The 21,713-nt window shown below is 65.7% G+C and overlaps 1 protein-coding gene across 3 annotated transcripts in view; it reads right to left on the minus strand.

Annotated features, from left to right (window-relative positions):
• SHANK2 (SH3 and multiple ankyrin repeat domains 2) overlaps positions 1-16,835 on the minus strand; it is a 169,687-nt gene extending 152,852 nt beyond the window's left edge. For all 3 annotated transcript variants that reach the window (XM_056131815.1, XM_056131814.1, XM_056131817.1), the window contains exons 1-7: positions 16,629-16,835; positions 11,571-11,774; positions 10,817-10,888; positions 9,676-9,784; positions 6,510-6,661; positions 5,494-5,661; positions 3,500-3,616 (exon numbers count right to left, since the gene is read on the minus strand). In XM_056131815.1, coding sequence (XP_055987790.1) covers positions 3,500-3,616; positions 5,494-5,661; positions 6,510-6,661; positions 9,676-9,784; positions 10,817-10,888; positions 11,571-11,774; positions 16,629-16,835 — 1,029 coding nt within the window. The remainder of the gene's footprint in view (positions 1-3,499; positions 3,617-5,493; positions 5,662-6,509; positions 6,662-9,675; positions 9,785-10,816; positions 10,889-11,570; positions 11,775-16,628) is intronic.
• Positions 16,836-21,713: the final 4,878 nt, after the last annotated feature.

Consider the following 21,713-nt stretch of genomic DNA (forward strand, 5'->3'; position numbering starts at 1 on the left):
CCGGGCTGAGGCCCTTCCTGAGAGGCCACACGAGGCCGCGTGGGGACAGAGGGTGACCGACAGTGCTGCATGGGGCCAGCAGCCTGGGGGAGGGGGGAGGCGCGAGTCTGGCCAGAGGTTTGGTGACACAAGAGCGTGGTTGGGTGTCCCACCCCCACGGCCAGACCCTTCCCGGGAGCGGCCCGAGGGTGGCCGTGGGGCAGCGGGGCTTGTGCAGTGGCCCGGCTCCCCACTCGGCTGACTCCAGCAGCTGCTTTAGGCTTCCTGACGCGCCCGCGGCCCTCGGGTCCCTTCAGCCGCCCCCTCGCCTCCTCGCTTCATTATCAAGCAGGAAACAGGCAGCAGAGGCTGACTCGCTCCCGGGCTCCCAGGAGGCCTGAGAGGTGCGAGCACTTGGCAGCTCAGACCCTGTCGCCCGTTACAATCAAAGCCTAATTAGCTTTTTCCAGATTCCAGCTATTGTAACCAGTGTGGGATGGGGGGATGGGGGTGGGGGGCTACTGGGATCAGTGGTGGTGGAGAATGGGCACTGTGGAGGGGTGGGTCCTCGATTGTTGTTTGACTGAAATGTAATCACGAAAGCTTGTAAGTCTGTAACTGTACCTCACGGTGTTTCACTAATCAAAAATTTTTAAAAAGCCTAATTAGTCCATTTCATCAAAGGAGGGAACCGCTCTGTCACAGGGCACTGATCACGCGTGTGCAGATGCGGCCCCCCCAGTCCCTCAGACACACGACGGTCTGCAGATGTGGATGCTTCTAGGGTAAATCCAGAGGCGACGAGTGAGGCTCTAGGGGGCACCGCTCCTCCACAATCACTGCTCTAGCACTACCATCACCACCACCATCACCATCCTCACCACCATCATCACCATCATCACCACCATCACCACCACTATCACCATCATCACCACCATCACCATCATCACCACCACTATCACCATCATCACCACCATCACCATCATCACCACCATCATCACCATCATCACCATCATCACCACCACTATCACCATCATCACCACCATCACCATCATCACCACCATCATCGCCACCACTATCGCCATCATCACCACCATTATCACCATCACCACCATCATCACCACCATCACCATCATCATCACCATCATCACCATCACCATCATCATCACCATTATCACCATCAATCATCACCACCACCATCACCATCATCACCAACATCACCACCATCACCATCATCAGCAACACCACCACCACCATCATCACCATCACCATCACCACCATCACCATCACCATCACCACCATCACCATCATCACCACCATCATCACCATCATCACCACCATCATCACCATCATCACCACCATCATCGCCACCACTATCGCCATCATCACCACCATTATCACCATCACCACCATCATCATCACCACCATCACCATCATCATCACCATCCTCACCACCATCATCACCATCATCACCACCATCATCGCCACCACTATCGCCATCATTACCACCATTATCACCATCACCACCATCATCATCACCACCATCATCACCATCATCACCATCACCATCACCATCACCATTATCACCACCATCACCATTATCACCATCAATCATCACCACCACCATCACCATCATCACCAACATCACCACCACCATCATCACCATCACCATCACCACCATCACCATCATCACCACCACTATCACCATCATCACCACCATCACCACCATCATCACCACCATCACCATCATCATCATCATCATCACCATCATCACCACCACTATCACCATCATCACCACCATCACCATCATCATCATCATCATCACCATCATCACCACCACCATCACCATCATCATCATCATCATCACCACCATCACGATCAATGAAATCACTATCCCATTGTCACTGCCACCCCTTCTCAGTGTCCACTGTGACCACCACCACCGTCATTCCCATCAGAGACACCACCACGCACCCACCCCTGGTGTCACTGTCACCCTGTCATCCTCATCCCGCTGGGCACCAGATACCCCTGAGGCTTGGCTAGGACTATCCCCACACTGCGCTGAGAAGCTCAGAGCCTAGCGCGTTGCCTGGTGCCCATGCAGCCCCCAAGGGAACAGCTTAGCGTGTGCCCTGAGAGCCCCCAGCTCTGCTGCCCCGCGCTGCCCCGACACCTGTGCCCGGGCAGAGGGGGCTTCTCCATGCAATGAGCCTGGTCAGAGGCAGAGAGGACTGGGGTCCAGCTGGGACCCTGCACCCTGCACACAAGGCCAGCAGGGGCTGGGCTGCACATGCACCCCGACCCATCCTTCTCCCCTGGGGCACAGCCAAGGGCCACGCGGCCAGGGACATAACGCAGGGGTGAAGGTGGCTGCCTCGTGTGCCCAGACCGGGGACATCACTCAGCTCTGAGGTCCCCAGAGGGGTGGCCCCTGTGACCCTGCCTGGCTGGCAGAGAATGGCCGATGCTCCGGGCCCCACCATCAGACCATGGGGAGGGTCCGCGGGGTTGCCGAGGCCACAGAACACCCCACCTCGGGCTGCCGTCAGCTGGGGACGGGGCCAGGCCCTGAGCACGCGACCCTTCGCAGCGGCCTGGGAGATGACACGGACAGCCCGGGAGGGCCCTGTGGCTGACGTGGCTCTGGGTGCTCCAGGGCCCCCTTGGGTGCCTGCAGGGGCCACCCAGAGGGCTGGTGGGGGCAACACCGCTCCAGCTGCCCTGGCCTTGTGGACACGAGGCTGTATGGGCACTCGTGGTTCCGCTATGGTCTGGGCCCAGCTGAGACATGGCGGCAGTGTCTTTGGCCCCATAGGGTCGAACTACTGACCATCGTGTGTGGGGACCGCAGGGTCTTCCCGGGACCCCTGCCCAGCTCCACGGCCAGGTGGGGCGTGACCCAGACAACAGCCCAGCTGGCACCACCACCGGTAGGCACAGAGGCTGCCTCAGGCGCCCATCACAGCCACCCACGAGGACCAGCTTGTCCCGGGTAATTTCCAGCGACAGGAAACAGGTTTTTCTGTCGTGGGCTTTCTCCAGATTCTGAGCTGAGCTATGGCCGTGCTGGGCGGGGACAGGGCGCCTCCTCCAGGCAGCAATTAGGCACAGACGTGGGTCATGACGCCCGGGGAGCCCAGGGGCCCCGCTCGGGGGCTGATGTGTGAGGACCCCGGGAAAGTAACCCCCATCCCGAGAGAGGAAGAGGCGGGGGTGTGAGGAGGAACAGGAGGGTGCCCAGCCGGGAACAAAAGGCAGATGCCCACTCCCTCCCCGACAAGCACCGGCCATGCTGTCCAGCTCGCTGACCGGGAGACCCAGGACCCCTTCCTCGGACACAGCGGCGTCAACAGTGTCAGGCGACGCCAGCCAGGGCCCCCCAGTCCTGGCCAGGAAGTGGGTGGGTGCGGGGCTGACGCCCTGATGCGTAAGGAAGTGCCCCCCTTGGGAGGGCTGCCTGCGGAGAAGGGGTCCCGGGGGAGGGGGCGTGCGGGGCGGTGGGGCGCAGCACACTGACCTGGTTGTAGAGGGCGCAGATGTGCAGGGCCGTGTTCCCCGACGCGTTCTGGGCACCCATGTCGGCCCCATAGAACAGCAGCTGCTCCAGGTGCTGCACGTGACCGTACCTGCAGGCCTGAGGCGGGGGCTCGTGGGTGGGGACGCAGGGGAATCCGGGAACCCCCGGAGACCCTGCATGGGAGACCCCCCCGGAGACCCCGCATGGGAGACACCCCGAGATCCCGCATGGGAGACCCGGGACCCCCCGGACACCCCACATGGGAGACCCTGGGGCCCTCCGGAGACCCCACAGGGAGACCCCGAGGCCTGGGGCCCCTCAGGAGACCCTGCGGTACAGCTGGGACCCCATATGGGAGACCTCGAGGGCTGGGACTCCTCAGGAGACAGCGCTGGGAATGCGTCTGCCAGGACAGGCCAGGCACCCCACATAGGGTCTGTGGGGGTCTCAATGACCAAGAATGTAAGGCAAGGGCGGGGGTGAGGCTGAGTCACCGTGTCTGTCAACTGTCAACTGTCAACAGTCAACTGTCTCCTCTCACACAGCCTCCCTGACTGTGTCCCTGAGGGGACGGACTCTCCTTCACAATGTTCCTGAGAAGATGGACCCTCTCTGACAGTGTCCCTTGAGGGAACAGACCCTCCCTGACTGTCCCCTGAAGGGAAAGACCCTCCCTGACCATGTCCCTGAAGGGGCAGGCCCTTTCTGAGGGTCCCTGAGGGGACAGATCCTCCCTGACACAGTGTCCCCTGAGGGGACGCGGTGGGTGCTGGGCCCTGTGTCACCGGACAGGATGGCAGGACTCAGCGTCAGGCTGACCCGTGAAGCTTCAGCTGGAGCAATTGGGCAGACGCCCGACCCTGAAGGGCTGATGGGAGGAGAGACCCAGTGGGGTCTCCCATGTCCAAGGGTGAGGCCGGTCCATCCTCAGCATTTCCGGGGTGCCTGGGACCCCCGGTGCCTCTGGGGTCCTCCCTGTCGTGGTGGAGAGGGAATGTGGGGACAGACACAAAGGCCTCCCCAGTGCCCGTGTTCCCCACTGTGGGTGACAAGTGGCCCCCACTTTGTAACTGGACCCGTGTTCCCAGGCACGGGATGGGACGGCTGCCAGGCAGCGCGGGGTAGGGGTGTGTGTGTGTGTGTGTGTGTGTGTGTGTGTGTGGAGGGGGCGAGGTCCAGCACTAGCGTCACTGCCAGGCACAGGGAGGGGACAAGGTGCCCCCTCCCGGCCCTGTGCTGCCACCTGCCGGCCACCCATGGGACTGCATCTGCTCGGGGGTCCTCAGCCAACCAACAGGGCTGGTGGGTCTGGGCACCTCCACCCGGGCTCCGCTGGCATGAATGGGGCGACAGTGAATCCACCTTTCGGCCTGGGGTCCGGGGGGCTCCTCCTGCAGCGGCCATGGCAAAGACAGGGGCTGGCTACCCCTCTGCTCTTCTGCAGTCCTGGCCCTGGCGCTGGCCCTTAGGACAGTGGTCACCCCCCTCCCCTTGTGGGGGCAGGGCCCAAGCCTCCTGCATAGACCTCAGCCCCCAGACTCTGGGACTCCATCACTGGGGGTGCCTCTCGCTGAGGGCTGCCCCACTCCCCACATGTAAGAGTACCAGCTCTCCGGGACACCCAAGCTGCGGGTGCCCCAACTCTGATGCCAGGCTGCTGCCCAGCACCCCAGTCTCTGCAAGGAAGTCAGGAGCGCGGGTTTCTAGGAAGATGGGGAGGCGCAAACCCCTCAGAGGGTCTGTAGGAGACCCCGGGAGGCTGGGATGGGCTGGGTGCCCCTCTGGGTGACAGGCAGGGCACAGGCGGAGGCACTGGACCTAGGTTCACGCCAGGACTAAAGAAGGGGCAGAACCCGGGGTCTCCCTAGGATGTGAGTTGAACTGGGTCTACCAGGAGAGCAGCGAGACACGTTCAGGGTCCTCTGGGTCCCTGCGGATGGGTGGGGCATGCCGCCCCCGCCCCGGAAGAGGCGGGGCCTGCGGGCCCGGCGCACCTGGTGGATCTCATGCCAGCCGTTCTCATCCGGGCAGCAGAGGGTCGCGTGCTCGTGCAGAAGCAGCTCACAGCAGCCGGGGTCGCCCCCCACGATGGCTGTGTGGTACAGGGGCGTCAGCCCACAGCTGTCCTTATAGTCGGGGGACGCGCCGAGCTCCAGCAGGGTCTGCAAGAGCGAGAGGTGGGGTCAGCCCTGCTCCTGCAGCCCGGCTCGCAGCGGGCCAGCTCCTGGCAGTTTGCAGACGTGGTGGGCGCCGCGATGGGAGGCAGATGGTGGGGTCCCCAAGGCGGGGGACAGCAGCAGTGAGGCTGGGCCTGCATCTGGCCTCCGGCTCCTTCCCGGAGCCAGACCTGGGCGCCTTAGCCTGTGGTCTGTCTCTCCCCTAGGGAAGTCTCCTGGGTCAGGGTCACTGCTGTGGGTAGCGCCAGGCTCCGGGGCAGGGCTGGGCACGGGGAGGGGCGTGGCTTCAGGGCGGGGCTTGGGCAGGACAAGGCCTGTGAGGTGGGCGGGGTGGGGGTGGGGCTAGGGCCCGTGGGCAGTGGCATGTGGGCGGGGCTGGAAGTGGCTTGTGGGAGGATCTGGGCTGGGGGCAGGGCGGGAAGCAGCACATGGGTGGGGCTAGAAGTGGAGTGTGAGCGGGGCCAACTGGGGTCAGTACTGGACAAGGTGGGGCTGGGGCGTCTTGGCGTGGGGGGGGGCGGTTGGCTAGGGCCGGGCGGGACTTGGCTCAGGGGCGGGGCAGAGCTGAGAGCTGCACTGGGCGGGGCTTGGCTGGGGAGGGGAGGGGCAGGGCCTGCTAGGGGCGGGGCTTGGCTTGAGGGAGGGCGGGGCCTGCTGGGCAGGGCAGGACTTGACTGGGGTGGGGCGGGGTTGAGAGTTGCGCTGGGCGGGGCTTCACGGGGGGCGGGGCTGAGAGCTGCGGCTGGGCGGGGCTTGGCTGGGGCGGGGCGGGGCTGAGAGCTGCCGTGGGCGGGGCTTGGCTGGGGCGGGCCCAGAGCGGGGCGCGGACCCACCTTCAGGGCCGGCAGGTTGCTGGCCCGGGCTGCCCGGTGCAGGGCGGTCATCCCATCCTTGGCGCGGAAGTCCAGGTGCGCCCCGCCGTTGCGGAGCGCTTTGATCAGCTCCGCGGGGTCGTCCAGCTGAGCGGCCAGGGTCAGGGGCGTCTCTGGGGGCCCAAACACCTGCGCTCAGAGCCGGCACCAGGCACGGCGGCTCACCAAGGCCAAGTTGGAGCCCCGCTCCTGCCAACCCCCCTGCACATGGCTCAGCCCACCTCCATCCCACCCCACCCCCACATGGGGGCCGAGACCCTCCAGGAGGCTGGCGCTCACTAGCCGGGAAGGACGGTGGCCCTGCAGAGCGACACGGGCTGACCCGGGCGCAGGTGCCCAGCCCACAAGTCTGCAAGGTGCCTGGGTTTTGGGGCTTTCCTCAGCCTAAGCCCCTGTCTGCGCTCACACTGGCAGGGAGCACAGCAGGGACCCTTCCTGCTGAGCCTGAAGACCCGCTTGCTCTCGCCCAACTGCTGGGGAGCTGCCACCCACAGACCCTGCAGGATGGTGGGCAGGTGGGGCTGAGACACCCGGAGAGCCAGCAGGGGGTGCTGGTGCCCCTAGGTCAGGTCTTGGATTGGGACGGTGCGGGGGTGGGGGAGAGGGGCAGGGCCCCCGCAGTACCTGCCTCTGCACCTGTGTCCTCAGAGAGAGCAGGACACCCAAGACTAATTCCCTCACCACCCCTATCACCGGAAACCTCATTTTAAGCAGACAGAAAGCACCCCACAATTGTACCCAAGACCCTTCGACAACCCCCACCCTGGGCTATTCCAGTGCCCTCACCCACTTTGGGAAAAATGGGCCACGTGCATCTAGGGTATGGGGTAGGTGAAACCCACACAAAGAGTGTCCCATGGGGCTGGGCTGGGGTCCTCCAGGACAGGAGCCGATTAGGGAGATGGGGGGGGAGAGAGGGAGAGATGGAGGTAGGGGGAGAGAGAGAAAGAGAGAGGGAGGGAGGGAAAGAGGGAGGGGGAAAGAGGAAGGGAGAGAGAAACGGGGTGGGGGGAGCCGGTGTGGCTTAGATGGCTGATGAGGGACAGATGGATGCATGACTGATGGAAGGCTGAGCAGGTGGGGGTGTCTGGCTGGGGGAACAGGAAGGGGAGAGGGAGGGAGGCCGGGGGCGGGGGCGAGGCAGCAGGCGGAGGTGGGGACACTCTCATGCACACACAGTTCAGCTGGTGAGGACCAGCCCCCGGGCTCATGCACACGCCCCACAGACCACGCCGACTTCCCCTTCTTCAGAATCACTTCCATGGCAGAGCGAGAGCACAGCAGGGAAGGCGCTGGCCTTGCACGTGGCTGACCCGGGTTCAATCCCCGGCATCCCACACGGTCCCTAAGCTCCACCAGGAGTGAGCCCGGAGCACGCAGCCCGGAGTGGTCCCTGTCACTACCCACTGGGGCCAAAGGACTAGCAATCAAATAAAAGCGCTTCCTGGGTGTAAGCTCCAGCCACCAGAGCCATGAGCACGCCCAGAGTGACAGCACAGGAAGGAAGCATTGAGCCCCAGGAACCTGAAATAAATCCCCCCAGACTTGGAACGGGGCAGGGGAGTCCATCAGTCTCTCTGGCCACTTTCTGGAACCTCCCATCCGTGCTGCGAATGTGCCTCTGAGCCCGCCATGTTCCAAGTCAGCAGGGACAGCGGGCACCCACGACCCAGAAACACCCCCGTGAAGCCCAGGTTCTAGAAACAAACCAACTGTGTTTGTGGCCATGTGGCCAGCCCTCCTGGGGGCACTTCGGGGAGACCCCGCCCCAGCCTTGTGACTCCGCTGAGGAAACTGGGAATTCCACCAGGCGCTCAGGAACGGGCATGGGGGGTTCACACCACAGCTCCCCTCCAGCCATAGCATGTCTGTGATTCCCCCACCAAGGGCATCCCAGGGGCTGTGATCTCTGGGGACCCCCCCTGGGGTCCCTTCTGGGGAGAGGGAGAGACGGCGGGTCCTTAGCACAGAAGCCAGTGTGACAGGCAAGCTGGCAGCTTCCGACCCACAGATCCCTGAGACTCTAATTGGGCATCCTGGGAGCGGGGACGCGTCCCTGGAGCCTGCGCGGTGGTGGGGGCTGGAGGATGCCGGCTGGCTGCAGAGTCTAGGCCTGGGCTCTAGCCCCCCTGGCGGCCCGGTAAGCCCCGTGGCCCTCGGGTCCCGGAGGCAGCCACGCCCCAGGCTTCCTGCTGGTTCTGGGGCCACAGGGCGAAGTAGACCCTCGGTGCTGGCTGCCCGCCTAAGCCCCCAACACCACCACCTTGTCCTCGATGTCCCAGCCACGGCTGAGGCAGCCTGGGCCCTGGGGGCATCTGCTTTCATCCTCACTGTCTGGGGAACTTTCCACCGAGCAGGAGGTGGCCAGCGCCAGTCCCCGAGCCCCACGGCTGTATCCCCCGCCCCACCGCCCCAAGGCATATACCAAGCTCAGGAAGGGGCTGCTCCCAGCCTCCTGGGGGGGGGGCTGTGCATGCCCGTGTTCCATGCATGACAGTGTCCTGTACATACCATGTCCCATATGTCCCTGACATGCTGCATGTCCCGAGTGTCCTGTGTGTGGTACTCTGGCTTTGAGTGTCCCCTGCACAGAAGGTGCATGTGTACCCCCTGCTGCTGTCTCAGAGCCCAAGGGCGACCCTCCTGAGGGGCCTGGCACCCCGACTGCCCCACTCTCTGAACTGCACATGATCACGGGCATGCCAAGCACTTAGCACGGGGGTTGTGGTGGGGCAGCAGACTGGCCTCTGCCTGCCCCCGACCCGCACCCTGGCTCTCCTGCACCCCAGGTCACTGCGGACATTTCTCAGCACCCCCGAAAGAGCCTGGGACCCACCCCAGGGGAGCTGGCCAGTCGTAAGGGGACAGTGGAGAACAGCACAGGAGTGGCAGGACGGACCCCCACTCCACACGCTCCCCGGTGGGCGTTCCCAGGGCAGTGTGGGGACAGACGTGGCTGCTCAACTGTCCTCTGGGGAGATAAGGCTGCAGGTGTGGGGGGCGACAGGGTTTCAGGCTGGAGTCACGTCCCCAGGCACACAGTGCCGGTCCCGGCTCAGCGGGGGAGTCACGGAGACCAGGCTCACCAGAGTCTAGTGACAGTGTCCCCGGACACAGCCACACCCACCTCCTGTCTCCAGGTCGTGGAAGTTGGGGTCCAGACCGCGCTCCAGAACCTTGGCGACCTTGTCCACCGCACGGTGCTGCACGTGCTCCATGCATCTCCTCAGGTTGGTCTAAGAGGGAAGTCACGGCCTCTTAGCAAGAAGCGGCTTCCTGCCATGCTCGCGCTGCCCTGAGCACTGCCCCTTGCAGAAGTGGACCCTGAGCGGGATGGGAAGCCACCTTCTGGCCCAGACTGTAGGTGACCCTGGCTGTTGGGACTCGAGTGAGGGCAGGACACAGTCCCGTAAGCTCTGGCACACACCAATAGTCCCTGCAACCCCTGACCTTTTGCCACGCCCCGTACTGCCCTGTGTCCACCGACAGCCTCCGCACTGCGGGAGCCCATGCCCAGCAGTCCTGCTGCTCCCAGCACAGCCTGTGCCCACCCATATGCCCCGCCCACAGTCCCATCCTCCCAGCCCACCCAAAGCCCCGCCCCCATCCCCACCCTCTCAGCCCGCCCTCCCAGCCCAACCAAAGCCCCGCCCACAGCCCCGCCCTCTCAGCCCACCCAGCCCACCTTCCCAGCCCGCCCACAGCCCCAGCCTCGGTCCAACACATGCCCCATCCACCACCATGCCCCGCCCACCCACACGCCCCGCCCACACGCCCTGCTCCTCCACACGCCCCTCCCATTCACGCGCCCTGCCCACCCCCATGCCCCGCCCATCCATACACCCCGCCCACCCCTTTGCACACACTCTTATACCCATACACCCACACCCACACCCCGCATGCTCACGCCCCCATGCCCACACCCCCCACACCCCCATGCCCCCATCCTTGCTGTTCCTGAGAAGCATGGAGGGTTCATCCTCGGACTGCCCCCTCCAGACACAGCCTGGGGCTAGGCGTGGGGTCAGAGGGCAGGTTCCTGGGTCTTAGCCAATCCGATCCTTCTGTTCGGCCGAGCAGGTGATGCATGAAGGGGGGCTCTGGTGGACCCCTGGCACCGTAGGCAGCTGTGGTTGTCAGGCCCGGGGCGGGACCCCTGTGCCTGACAACGGTCAGGCGCCGCACACACCCATTCCCCAGGCCCAGGCTCCGGGGCAGTGGGCGGGTGGTCACCCGGGCAGGTTCCCAGCACCCCGCCCGGGCCTCACCTTGGAGTGCAGCTTGGCCAGCTGCTTCTCATCCAGGCTCGCCTGCTTGTACACTCGCTTCTTGTAGCGAAACTGGGGCGGAGACAAGGGGAGGGGGACGCGGGTGAGGATGAGGTGGGCTGCGGGGAGCCCCGGGCGGCACCCCAGCACCCTCCCCGGAGCACCCGTGCCGAGTATCTGCAGCGGGAAGGCCACGGCAGCCCCAGGACCCAGGAAACTCCTCTGGTCACCGCGGCTTGGCTGGCACCGCATTCCCGATGTGGGTCCCCGGGGGAGGGGCTGCTTCCTGGGTGCCACCCACCCCGTTCTGGCAGCTCTGTCAAGGCGTGGGGAGCACCGCTTCAGGTCTGTGCTCCCACGGCGCCTCCTGCAGCCGGGGGTGATGGGCAGGGGGCCGTGAGCTCTGCTATCACGGGGCAGGCGCGTCCAGTCCTCGGCACGTGGAGGCCATGTCCCCCTGCTGCCCCCTGCCACCCCACACACTTGCCTCCCTCAGCCCCTCCGGGGCCCCAATTCCACCCTGGAGTGTTCCAGGCACAGTGGGGGGGGCATGGACCGTGTGAAAAGAGACGAAGCCGGTCGTGGGGGCCACGGGGGTCCAGAAGCCCGTTCCACACGCGCTGCCCCCAGACAGGGCCGTCCCGGGTGGGACAGCGGCGTATGAGGCCAGTGGCCCGCACCGAGGACTGTTGCCCCTGCCGCCCTCAAGCCTGGTCGTGGAGGGGGACGTCCCCAGACGGCCAGTGGCCCCTACCTCCAGCGAGGGCACGCCCTTGCCCGCGGGCTGCGGGTACTCGCGCAGGAGCCGCTCCTCGTCCAGGAACTTGCCGTCGCGCCCGTGGCTGGCCGGCTGGAAGAGCCCATAATTGAGCACGTCCTTCAGGCTCTGGTTCAGGGAGCACAGGACGCGCTGCTTGGCCGCCCACACCGTGGCGTCGGGGTTGAAGCGCAGGCACTTCTGCGGGAGGAGGCCGCGGGTCAGGCGCCCCGCACTGGCCACAGTCAGGGGCACCCCACAATGGCCACGGTCAGGGGCACCCCGCAGTAGCCACAGGCCAGGGGCACTCCACCCTGGTGATGGTCAGGGGCACCCCACAATGGCCATGGTCAGGGGCACCCTGCGCTGGCCACAGTCATGGGTTCCCCGCGCTGGCCACGGTCAGGGGCACCCCGCAGTAGCCGCATGTCAGGGACACTCCATGCTGGACATGGTCAGGAGCATCCCATGCTGACCATGGTCAGGGGCACCCCACACTGGTCATGGTCAGGGGTTCCCCATGCTGGCCATGGTCAGGAACACACCTCAGTAGCTGTAGGTCAGGGTGACTCCATACTGGTCACAGTCAGGGGCACCCTGTGCTGGCCACAGTCAGGGGCATTCCCCCCCCAGTAGCTATGGTCAGGGGCACCCCATGGCAGCCATGGTCAGGAGCATTCCCCCCAGTGGCCGCGCGTATGTCCCACCCAAGCAGTGGCCAGGGCCCTGGGGGCAGGCGGCACGGACAAGCCCTTCCACAGGGCCACTTGGAGCCAGGCCCAGCAGGTGAAGGTCAGGCCCCCTGAATGCGCGGGCCACGGCAGTGATGCAGTGGGGACGCAGGGTCACCGGCTCCGGTCAGCACGGACACTGGTCACCACCCAGGAGAGGAGCCGACTCAGCAGGGCAGAGGGAGGGAGGGAGGGTCAGACCGAGGGACTGTCTCAGGGGCAGTGACCCCCTAAAGGGCGCCCTGGCAGGGCCTGAGGGCAGGAAGGCGGGCGGCAACGGGGAGTCGGGGCAGGAGGGCTCCTGGGTGCGGGGAGGACGGGGAGCCCCCTCTGTGGCGGGGTTCAAGGGCACCCCGGTGGTTGCAGATGGCTAACGGGAGAGCTGGAGGGGGGAGCCTGGGATGCCCCTGGCCCCGCCCTCCATGCACAGCCCCCCCCCATAGCCGGGGGGGGGCAGCCGGAGAGGGACGGGGGTGGGGGTGAGGACTTCCCAGGTTCCTGCCCCCCAGGAAGACGCCGCGAGCCCCGTGGTGGGAGACGCGGCTGTGCTGTCCTTGGGATGCTCACGGTCACAGCCCCGCCCGGCCCCCGACCCCCGTGCTGCCTGTCCACCCTCAGAGACACAGGTTGGGGGACCCAAGCCTGCACGCGGGGAGGGCGTCCCCCAAGCGGCCCCTCGGGTCACCCGCGCCAGGATGCGCTGTAGCAGGGGTGAGGAGGGCGGAGCAGGAGTGTCACGCGCCTCTTATTTTGAGAAGCCGCCGCCAAGGTCGCTGAAGGTTGGGGACACCTGCCCGCATGAGCGATGGCCGAGGGGGCGTGGGCAGCGAGCGGGTCCAGCTGCGGCTTGGGGGACAGTGGGCGAGGGTCTTGGGCTGCCTCTGGGGTGGGGAGAGCGCCCAGGGGACACCCATGCAGTGAGGGGGGGACAGGGACACAGCCCGGATCTATGAGTCGTCAGGGGGATGCCAGGCGCCCACCACACAGCAGGGGACCCCTCGACACCCACCCCTTCCCAGACGGGGCAGACCCCCGGAATGAGGCGCTGCCTCAACCTTGCCCCAAGGGCCGTGGGGACCCTGAGAGGGGCCTAGGGGAGGGGTGAGGACCACCACCGTCCCCTGCCCACCGCGGACATCAGAGGGCATCACCCTAGGCTAAAACTCAGTCCAGCAAAGGGGCTCGGAGCCCAGAGTCACCTCAGGGTCTCCTGACCACAGCTGGTCTGAGGGACACGCCTGGGCTGAGGGGACACTCATGGGCTGAGGGAGCACATCTGGTCTGAGGGGACGCATTTGGTCTGATGAAGTAAACCTGGTCTGAGGGAGACACCCAGTCTGAGGGGACACACCCCGTCTAAGCGGACACACCCGATCTGAGGGGACACTCATAGTCTGAGGGACACACCTGGTCAGAGGGGACACTCATGGGCTGAGGGAGCACATCTGGTCTGAGGGGACGCATTTGGTCTGATGAAGTAAACCTGGTCTGAGGGAGACACCCAGTCTGAGGGGACACACCCCGTCTAAGCGGACACACCCGATCTGAGGGGACACTCATAGTCTGAGGGACACACCTGGTCTGAGGGGACACTCATGGGCTGAGGGAGCACATCTGGTCTGAGGGGACGCATTTGGTCTGATGAAGTAAACCTGGTCTGAGGGAGACACCCAGTCTGAGGGGACACACCCGGTCTAAGCGGACACACCCGATCTGAGGGGACACTCATAGTCTGAGGGACACACCTGGTCTGAGGGGACACTCGTGGGCTGAGGGAGCACATCTGGCCTGAGAGGACACATTTGGTCTGATGAAGTATACCTGGTCTGAGGGGACACACCCCATCTGAAGGACACACCCCATCTGAGGCACACACCCGGTCTGAGGGAGCACCCTCCATGCACCCTACAACAGCAGGCCCTGGGGTGCACCCTGAGTCCCCGAGCAGGATCGGGGCAGCAGCCCACACTGTGCAACAGGGTCACACGTGACCCCACTCCAGGACTTGGGACGGGTAGGGTGAGCAGAGGCCAGAGGGAGGACGCTCGAGCTGACCAGTGCCCTCCAGTGTTGCACACGGCCCCGCAAGTCCCAAGGCAGAAAATGGGCTCAGCCTAGAGTTTCCCTCAGGGACCCAAGAGACCAGTTCCTGCCTCCCCACGTGACAGGCCGGGAGGGGGGACAGAGGTGACCCCTCCGGGATGGGCTGTGCCCCAGCAGGGAGGAGATCCGGGGCACAGCATTGGAACATCTCAGAAGAGGCAGGGCCCTGGAGACCTTTCTAGAACCTTCACCTCTGAAGGGCCCCAGACAGGACGGGGTGGAGGGGAGGGGCGTTGGGGATTGAGTGCAAGGTGTCCAGGCCGACCAACGGTGACCCACCGTCACTCCGACGCAGACCAGCCGCCTCCCAGTGGGCACCGGTCTGTGGAGGGGGGGGCCGCATCCAGAGACATGGCTTCAGAGTGTGAGGACTCAGGGACATAGTCAAGGCCACGAGGGGCAGGAGGACCGGAGCAGCACAGAGGGCGGGGGCGGGGAATCGGGACCCCCCTGCCCACCCAGAATCACGCGCATCTGACAGGAGCCCATGACTGGGCGCTGGCCTGCGTGCTGAGATGTGTCACCCCCAAACCTCACTGGTGGCGCCAGGTGGTCACTGATGGGCTGAGGGGCCACACTCTGAGGGGCCATGGCACACAGGCACTTCCATGGCCCTCTGAGGGCTCTGACTTCAGGGGGCTGGGGACGGGCCCCGCACCCCTCTCTCTGCAGCCTCGGTCTCACTGGCTACACTGGCCCCAGGTGAAAGGGTCAGTGCCAACATGGATGTGGAGGGTGCCTCTTGGGGGTCCCGTGCCCTCTTAGGGTCCACGACTGGGAGAGTCATGTCCACACTCCAGGCATCAATACTGTCCACTCAGAAACACAGAAACAGGCACTAAGCAGTCGGTGGGCCCAGAAACAAAGGGTGAGTGCCCGCTGCATCTGGGCAAGCGTCCAGACGGGGTGAGTGCCCGTTGCATCCTGGGCACCATCCAGGGAGGACCGCAATGCTCTGTAGCACGCCCTGAGGAAGCTGCCTCAGAGGCCCCCTGAAAACCCGCCTGACAACAGATTAGAGCCATTCCGGCGGGCCAGCACAGCAGAGGGGGGGACTGGGGGCCCCACAGACACAGTGAGACCCTCCAGGAATGGGCAACTCAGAGATCAGGGGTCAGTCGAAGGGTCCCTGGAAGTGCAAGAGCTGCAAGGGAAGGCTTTGGACCCAACAGAGCCCAGGGCAGGGTGCCACAGGATTGGGGGGCGTGCTCCTTTGCCCTGGATGCTCCTCCATGCTGAGGGTATGCTGGAGGCACAGGCAGGGTGCAGGGTGCAGGGGGCCAGCGGCACAGAGGGGCCAGTGCCATGTGGATGGAGAGGGACCATGGTGAGGGCGGGACTGACGGGCTGGGCGGGGCCGGTGGGCGGGGCCGTGCGGAAAGGGCGGGGCCTTGGGTTGAGCCGGTGGGCGGGGCCATGTGGGAAGGGCGGGGCCTTGGGGATAGGGTCGGTGGGCGGGGCGAGGCCTGCAGATGGGGCAGGGGCCTGCAGGCAGGGTGGGCCTGTGGGCAGGGTGGGGTGGGACTGCAGGTGGGGTGGGCGGGGCCAGCGGGGCAGGGCGGGGCCAATGGGCGGGGCCTACAGGGTGGGGCGGGGCTGACAGGGCCAGTGGGTGGGGCCGGCAAGCCAGGGCCGGTGGGCGGGGCGGGGCAGAGCTGGGCCTGTGGGCAGGATGGGGAAGGACCTGGAGGTAGGGTGGGGCGGGGCTTGTCGGTGGGGCGGGGCCATGTGGGCAGGGCGGACTATGGGAGGTGGATGGGGCGGGCCAGTGGAACAGGGCGGGACCAGTGGGCGGGGCCTACAGGGTGGGGCGGGGCCGGCAGGGCCAGTGGGCGGGGCCGGCAAGCTAGGGCCGGTGGGCGGGGCCGGCAAGCCAGGGCCGGTGGGCGGGGCGGGGCAGGGCTGGGCCTGTGGGCAGGGTGGGGAAGGACCTGGAGGTAGGGTGGGGCGGGGCTTGCCGGTGGGGCGGGGCCATGTGGGCAGGGCGGACTATGGGAGGTGGATGGGGCGGGCCAGTGGAACAGGGCGGGACCAGTGGGCGGGGCCTACAGGGCGGGGCGGGGCTGACAGGGCCAGTGGGCGGGGCCGGCGGGGCGGGGCCAGTGGGCGGGGCGGCGAGTCAGGGCGGGGCCAGCGGGGAAGGGGGTGCAGGGCGGGGCAGGGCTGGGGGGCGGGAGGACCTTGCCGCGGTTGGGGCGTCCCCCTGCGCGAGCGCGCTCACCGTCTGCTGCAGGTCGTGGATGAGGATGCGGATGACCAGCGTGTGCTCCTGGCTCTCCTGCACCCTGGCGGCGACCGGCTTCCCGGAGGCCGCGCGGATGGTGTCATAGACCGTCTCCTCCTTGGAGCTGTCCGACTCGGAGCCCGCCGAGTAGTCGGAGAAGCTCTGGGCCATCTCGTCCTCGCTGGACGTGGGGCTGCGCGGCATCGCGGCTAGAGCTGCGGGAGGCGGGGGAGCAGTGAGGAAGGGGGGCGGGGCGGGGGCGCCAGGGCCGGGCACCGCCCACATGGACCGGCGGGGACCACCCACGGGTGCCGCAGCTCTGACTCTGCAGTGTGCGGACAGGCCGTGGGTTGGGTCCGGCAGGCTTCCGTTGGGAAGGACCTTGAGTCCAGGCCCCTCTGGACAGACCCTGAGTCCAGGCCCAGTGGGAGGACCTTGAGTCCAGGCCCCGGGAAGGACCCTGAGTCCAGGCCCCTGGAAGGACCCTGAGTCCAGGCCCTGGGGAGGACTCAAAGTCCAGGCCCTGCAGCACTGGCTCAGAGCTGGGTGTCCGGGAAGCAGAGGGGCCCCAGCAGAACCACATGGTGCAGCCCTGGTCGCGGTGTCATCCTGGCAGCCCCACGCCAGACCCAGGCCCACGTGCAAGTACTGGGACACCCCTGAGCCACCGCCTGCTCCAGGCGGGTGGGGGGGGGACACCTCACAGCGTCCCGGCCCCCGAGCGACCCCCTACGTGACTAGAGACACCACACCCCTGCTGTCTCCCCGCTTCCCACTCTACAGCGGGTGGGTGGGTGGGTGGGCCTGCAACTACTCAGCACGGCCCTCCTGCACCAGACACAAAGGGGGTGCTCAGGTGCTGGAGCAGCTTTCGAGGCAGAGGGTGGGCGGGATCAGACCACTGCAGGCCGGCCACAGGATGCAGCAGGGTGGACGGCAGGGGCAGGGTAGAGCCGCATGAAGGAGAGACGCAAGGGTGCAGACTCCATCTGCAGTGCTCACTCGGCAGGACCAGACGGGATGTTCAGACCCAGCTGAGTTCCAACTCGGCTCAGAAACGGCTCAGAGACAGACCTGACCCCGCGAGGTTGGACATGCAGCCCTGCCCGTCCAGCCGCACCCTGAGGACACTGGCCCGGACACTGGCCGTTGGGTCGGGCTGATGGTCACTTGTGAATGCGGGCCCAGGTCCCCACCGTGGTTCTGTCCAGGGTGCTCCTTGGAGCCGGGGCGGGGCGCTGGACCCTGAGCAGGGGTCTGCAGGGGGCCCCCTTGGTCGCCGCGGAGTGTGGGAAGCGAGTGCCCGGCAGCGCGTGGTCAGTAACTGCTGGGCCGGTGCCAGGGCCGAGGCGCCCACTGATACTCGCACCTGGCCAAGGTGCAGGTTCTGCTGCATGTCACTGAGCTCCAGACGGTTCCACTAGGGGCTTCTCCCGTCCCTGCAGCTCACCACTCCCCAGGCCCACGCTGGGCCTGGGCACCTGGGCGCAGGTGAGGGAACTGAGGGAGTCCGGGGGACAGAGGGACGGAATGGTCCCAGTGAGCAGAGGCCAGGGCAGGCCCCCCTGGGAGAGAAGCACCAGTGTGGATGGGACCCCAGGAAAAGCCACGCCAGGCCCGGACACCACACCAGCGAGACCCGGATCCTGGGAAAGTCCAAAACCTCAGCTGGATGGAGTCCAGTGGGTCCCGTGGCCAGCGCAGCCAGGCAGGAGGACACGAGGGAGGAGCCACGTGGGCCCCGGTCCCTGCCCACGTGGGCCAGGAAGCGACCCCAGAGTACGGCCTTGTCCCTGCTACCTGTGATGACCCTCTGTGCCGGGACCTGTATCCATCTCTCGTGATGGCCCTGTGCTAGGACTTGACCCCTGTGACAGATGGGCAGAGCCCGCTGCTGGCCACGCAGAAAGACCTGGCTGCTGGTCCCTCTCCTGGGGCAGTCACAGCCAGACGCGGTCCCCAGACCCCAGATCCCCGTGTGGGGGACACACTCCCAGTAAGCTTTGGGCTGAGGCCCCCACTGACTGCCCTGCTCACCCGCAAGTCCTGGAGCCCAAAGGGTGGACGGGGTAGCCCAGGTTGATCTGTCATGGAAGCACGGTGAGGTGCTGGCCGGAGGGGCCAGGGTCCCCGTGAGGCAAGTCCCCGGAGGGCCCGTCTGAGTCGCCCTAAGGGGCCTTGGCCAGCACCCCCCGCCATGCGATGCTTAGAGCTGCCTGCAGTGAAGTGCACTGTGCCCCCAAGCCCCGTGAGCCCAAACACCCATGCACATGCTTAGAGGGGCCCGAGGGACCAAGCTGGGGCCCAGTGGGGTCACGGTGCTGTGGGCATGATCCCACAGCTGCACCCTGCACTCTCAGGCTGGGGTCCCTCTCTGCCTCTGTCACACATATGCATAGTCACAAGCCACATGTGCATGTATGCAGAGCTCCACAGATACACACCACATGTGCATGCCCACACGTGTACATGCGTGTGCACACAACACACTCAGGTGTGCACACAGGCAGAGGTGTACATGCACATACATTACATGTGTACACACAACCAGGAGGTACACTGCTTCCCCCCCCCCCCCCATGGCAGCACCCCCCTTCTGTGCTGAGTCCCGGGAGCACTCCCAGGGCTGCGGGCACGGCGCCCCCATGGACACATGGGCTGACCCACTGCGGACAAGCACATGTGCCGATGGCGAACAGGCCTGGCTAGGGGGTCTCTGGGAGTCTGGGGGGGTCTCTGGGAGACAGAAAAGCCAGGAGCAGCCGCTGCCCTGGGAATGTGACCACCCTGCATCAGGGCAGGTGCGGTGGGCAGCCCTTCAGGAGGGGTTTGGACAGCGTCTCCGTGACCTCTGGAGCTGGAGCGATAGCACAGCGGTAGGGCGTTTGCCTTGCACGCAGCCAACCTGGCCGACCCGAGTTCGATTCCTCCGCCCCTCTCGGAGAGCCCGGCAAGCTACCGAGAGGATCTCGCCCGCACGGCAGAGCCTGGCAAGTCCCCGTGACGTATTCGATGTGCCAAACACAGTAACAACAAAGTCTCCAATGGAGACGTTACTGGGCCCACTCGAGCAAATCGATGAACAACGGGAGGGCCTTTACTTTACTCCGTAACCTTGGCATGGGCTGCACCACTGAAAAGAAGCATGGGAAGCCGAGCAGCCCTGGACACTCAAGTCTGCAGTGGACGGGCCCTTCCACGGGGCGCAGGGTCACCGGCCTCTGCTGTGTCCACCCTTTATGTCCCTTTGGTCTTTCTTTGTTTTCTGGCCGCCAAGAGTGACATGCAGCTTCTCGTGGGCACTGGTCAGGAGGAGGTGCCCTGCCCGGGCCCTTCACAGCATTCCCAGCCCTGCCCCTTAGCAGTCCACGCTTTCTGATTGACCTCCAGCTGGTGAGACTGAAAAGAACCGGCAGAATGTTCCAGAATGCGCCAGCCCCACCTCCCGTCGCACTTCCCAACCCCCAGCCCCCAGGTGGGAGGTGGGCCCAGCTGGAGGGACAGGCCTGCAGCTCACCAGCGTTGGCGTGGTGATGAAATCCGCCCTCCCCAAGGCCCCGGGCGCCCGGCATGGTCCCTTGCTTGACCTGCATTCATTCGAGATGTTTCCAACACTCCCCACTGCCCAGTTCTGGGGACGGTCATGAGATGCCCGTTTCCTGCCCCTGCAGCCGGGGCACACAGGACACCATCCTGGGGAGAGGACATTGGACGCAGCCACCGGGCAGCCCTGATCTCCCAGCTTCTGGGGGGGGTGGTCAAGACACACACCCCCAGAACCAACTGGCCCCATGACAGGAGGGTCTTTGCTCTGTCCCTGCACACGGCTTCCCTTCTGAGCTCGGGAGGCTGCAGCCTGGCCGCCGCTGGCCCTGAGCGACAGTGACCGCCCCGTCCCCCACTGCGCCTGAGCTCATGCAGACGTGGGCAGAAGCCAACCTCGGCCTGAGCAGAAAGTGCTGCTTCCCTGCAAATGAGACAAAACCAGATCTGCCCGCGTCCCCGAAGAACCGCTGGCGTCCAGGGACCTGATTCTGCAAAATTAAAAAGCCGAACTTCGCATTCCAGAGGCTGCAGTGCCGCCGACCCTCCTGGGCCTCCCTGTGGTCGGCGTGTGTCCCGGTCTGGGAGTGGGGAACCCAGACTGGGCCCTCCCTGATGCCCACATCCCAGGCTGGATGCCCAGGGCAGCACCCCTGGGCTCATGGTCACCTCCCTCCCGCTTCATCACCCCCACGCCTCCGCATCCTGTCTCTGGGCAGCCCCCTCAGGAGGAGGCTCGGTCCGCCCCGGGGGTCCCCCTGTTCCCACGCACTGGCCCCGCCCCCGATGGCCGCCCTGAGTCCCTGTTTGGACTCTCCTGGACAGACCCCGGAGTGGCCCTGGGTCTGCTGATGTCTCCCTCAACCCTGGGGCCTGCAGCGGGAGGACAAGGGGACACAGCGGCCACGAGACCCAGATCGGGTGTGTGTGTGTGGGGGGGGTGTCTGTGGGCATCGGTGTCCCCTGGGCAGCACAGTCCTGCAGCTGGTGGGTCCGTCTGCGATTGCTGACCAGTGGGCTGGGACCACAGGGCGCTGAGGGGAGCGGTCAGGGCTGGCCCGCCCTTGCCTCCCTGCCGGGAATGGGGCAGGGGCTTCTGCTCACTGGGGACCCCAGTGTGGGTGAGGGTGTGGGTTGGGGGACCCCAGGGTGGGGTGTGGGTGTGGGGTCAGTGTTAAACAGACTCGGCAACGGGCCGCCCACCTCAAGCAGGAGTACACATCGCCCACGCCCTCCCCGCCCCCCTCCCCCATGGTCACCCTGGGGCAGGCTGGGATGCCCCTGAAGCCACTCCTGCCCTGGGGGGGGGGATCTGCCCCTCAGGGTGTCTCTGGGCATTTAGGGGGCGGAACCTTCCAGATCACTGACTCCCCACTCCCCATCTCCGGACATGCAGAACACAAGTGTCATGACTACAATCAGGACGCCACCCATGGCCGCGGCCGGTCACTCTTAGGGCACCACATTCCACACTACTGACCTGATGCCTGCTGCTCCTGTCGAGGCCGCCCTCCACCCAGCCCAGACACGGACATGTCC

This window comes from Sorex fumeus, unplaced genomic scaffold (assembly GCF_029834395.1).
Source record: "Sorex fumeus unplaced genomic scaffold, SorFum_2.1 ptg000093l, whole genome shotgun sequence".
In the NCBI taxonomy this organism is placed as follows: domain Eukaryota; kingdom Metazoa; phylum Chordata; class Mammalia; order Eulipotyphla; family Soricidae; genus Sorex; species Sorex fumeus.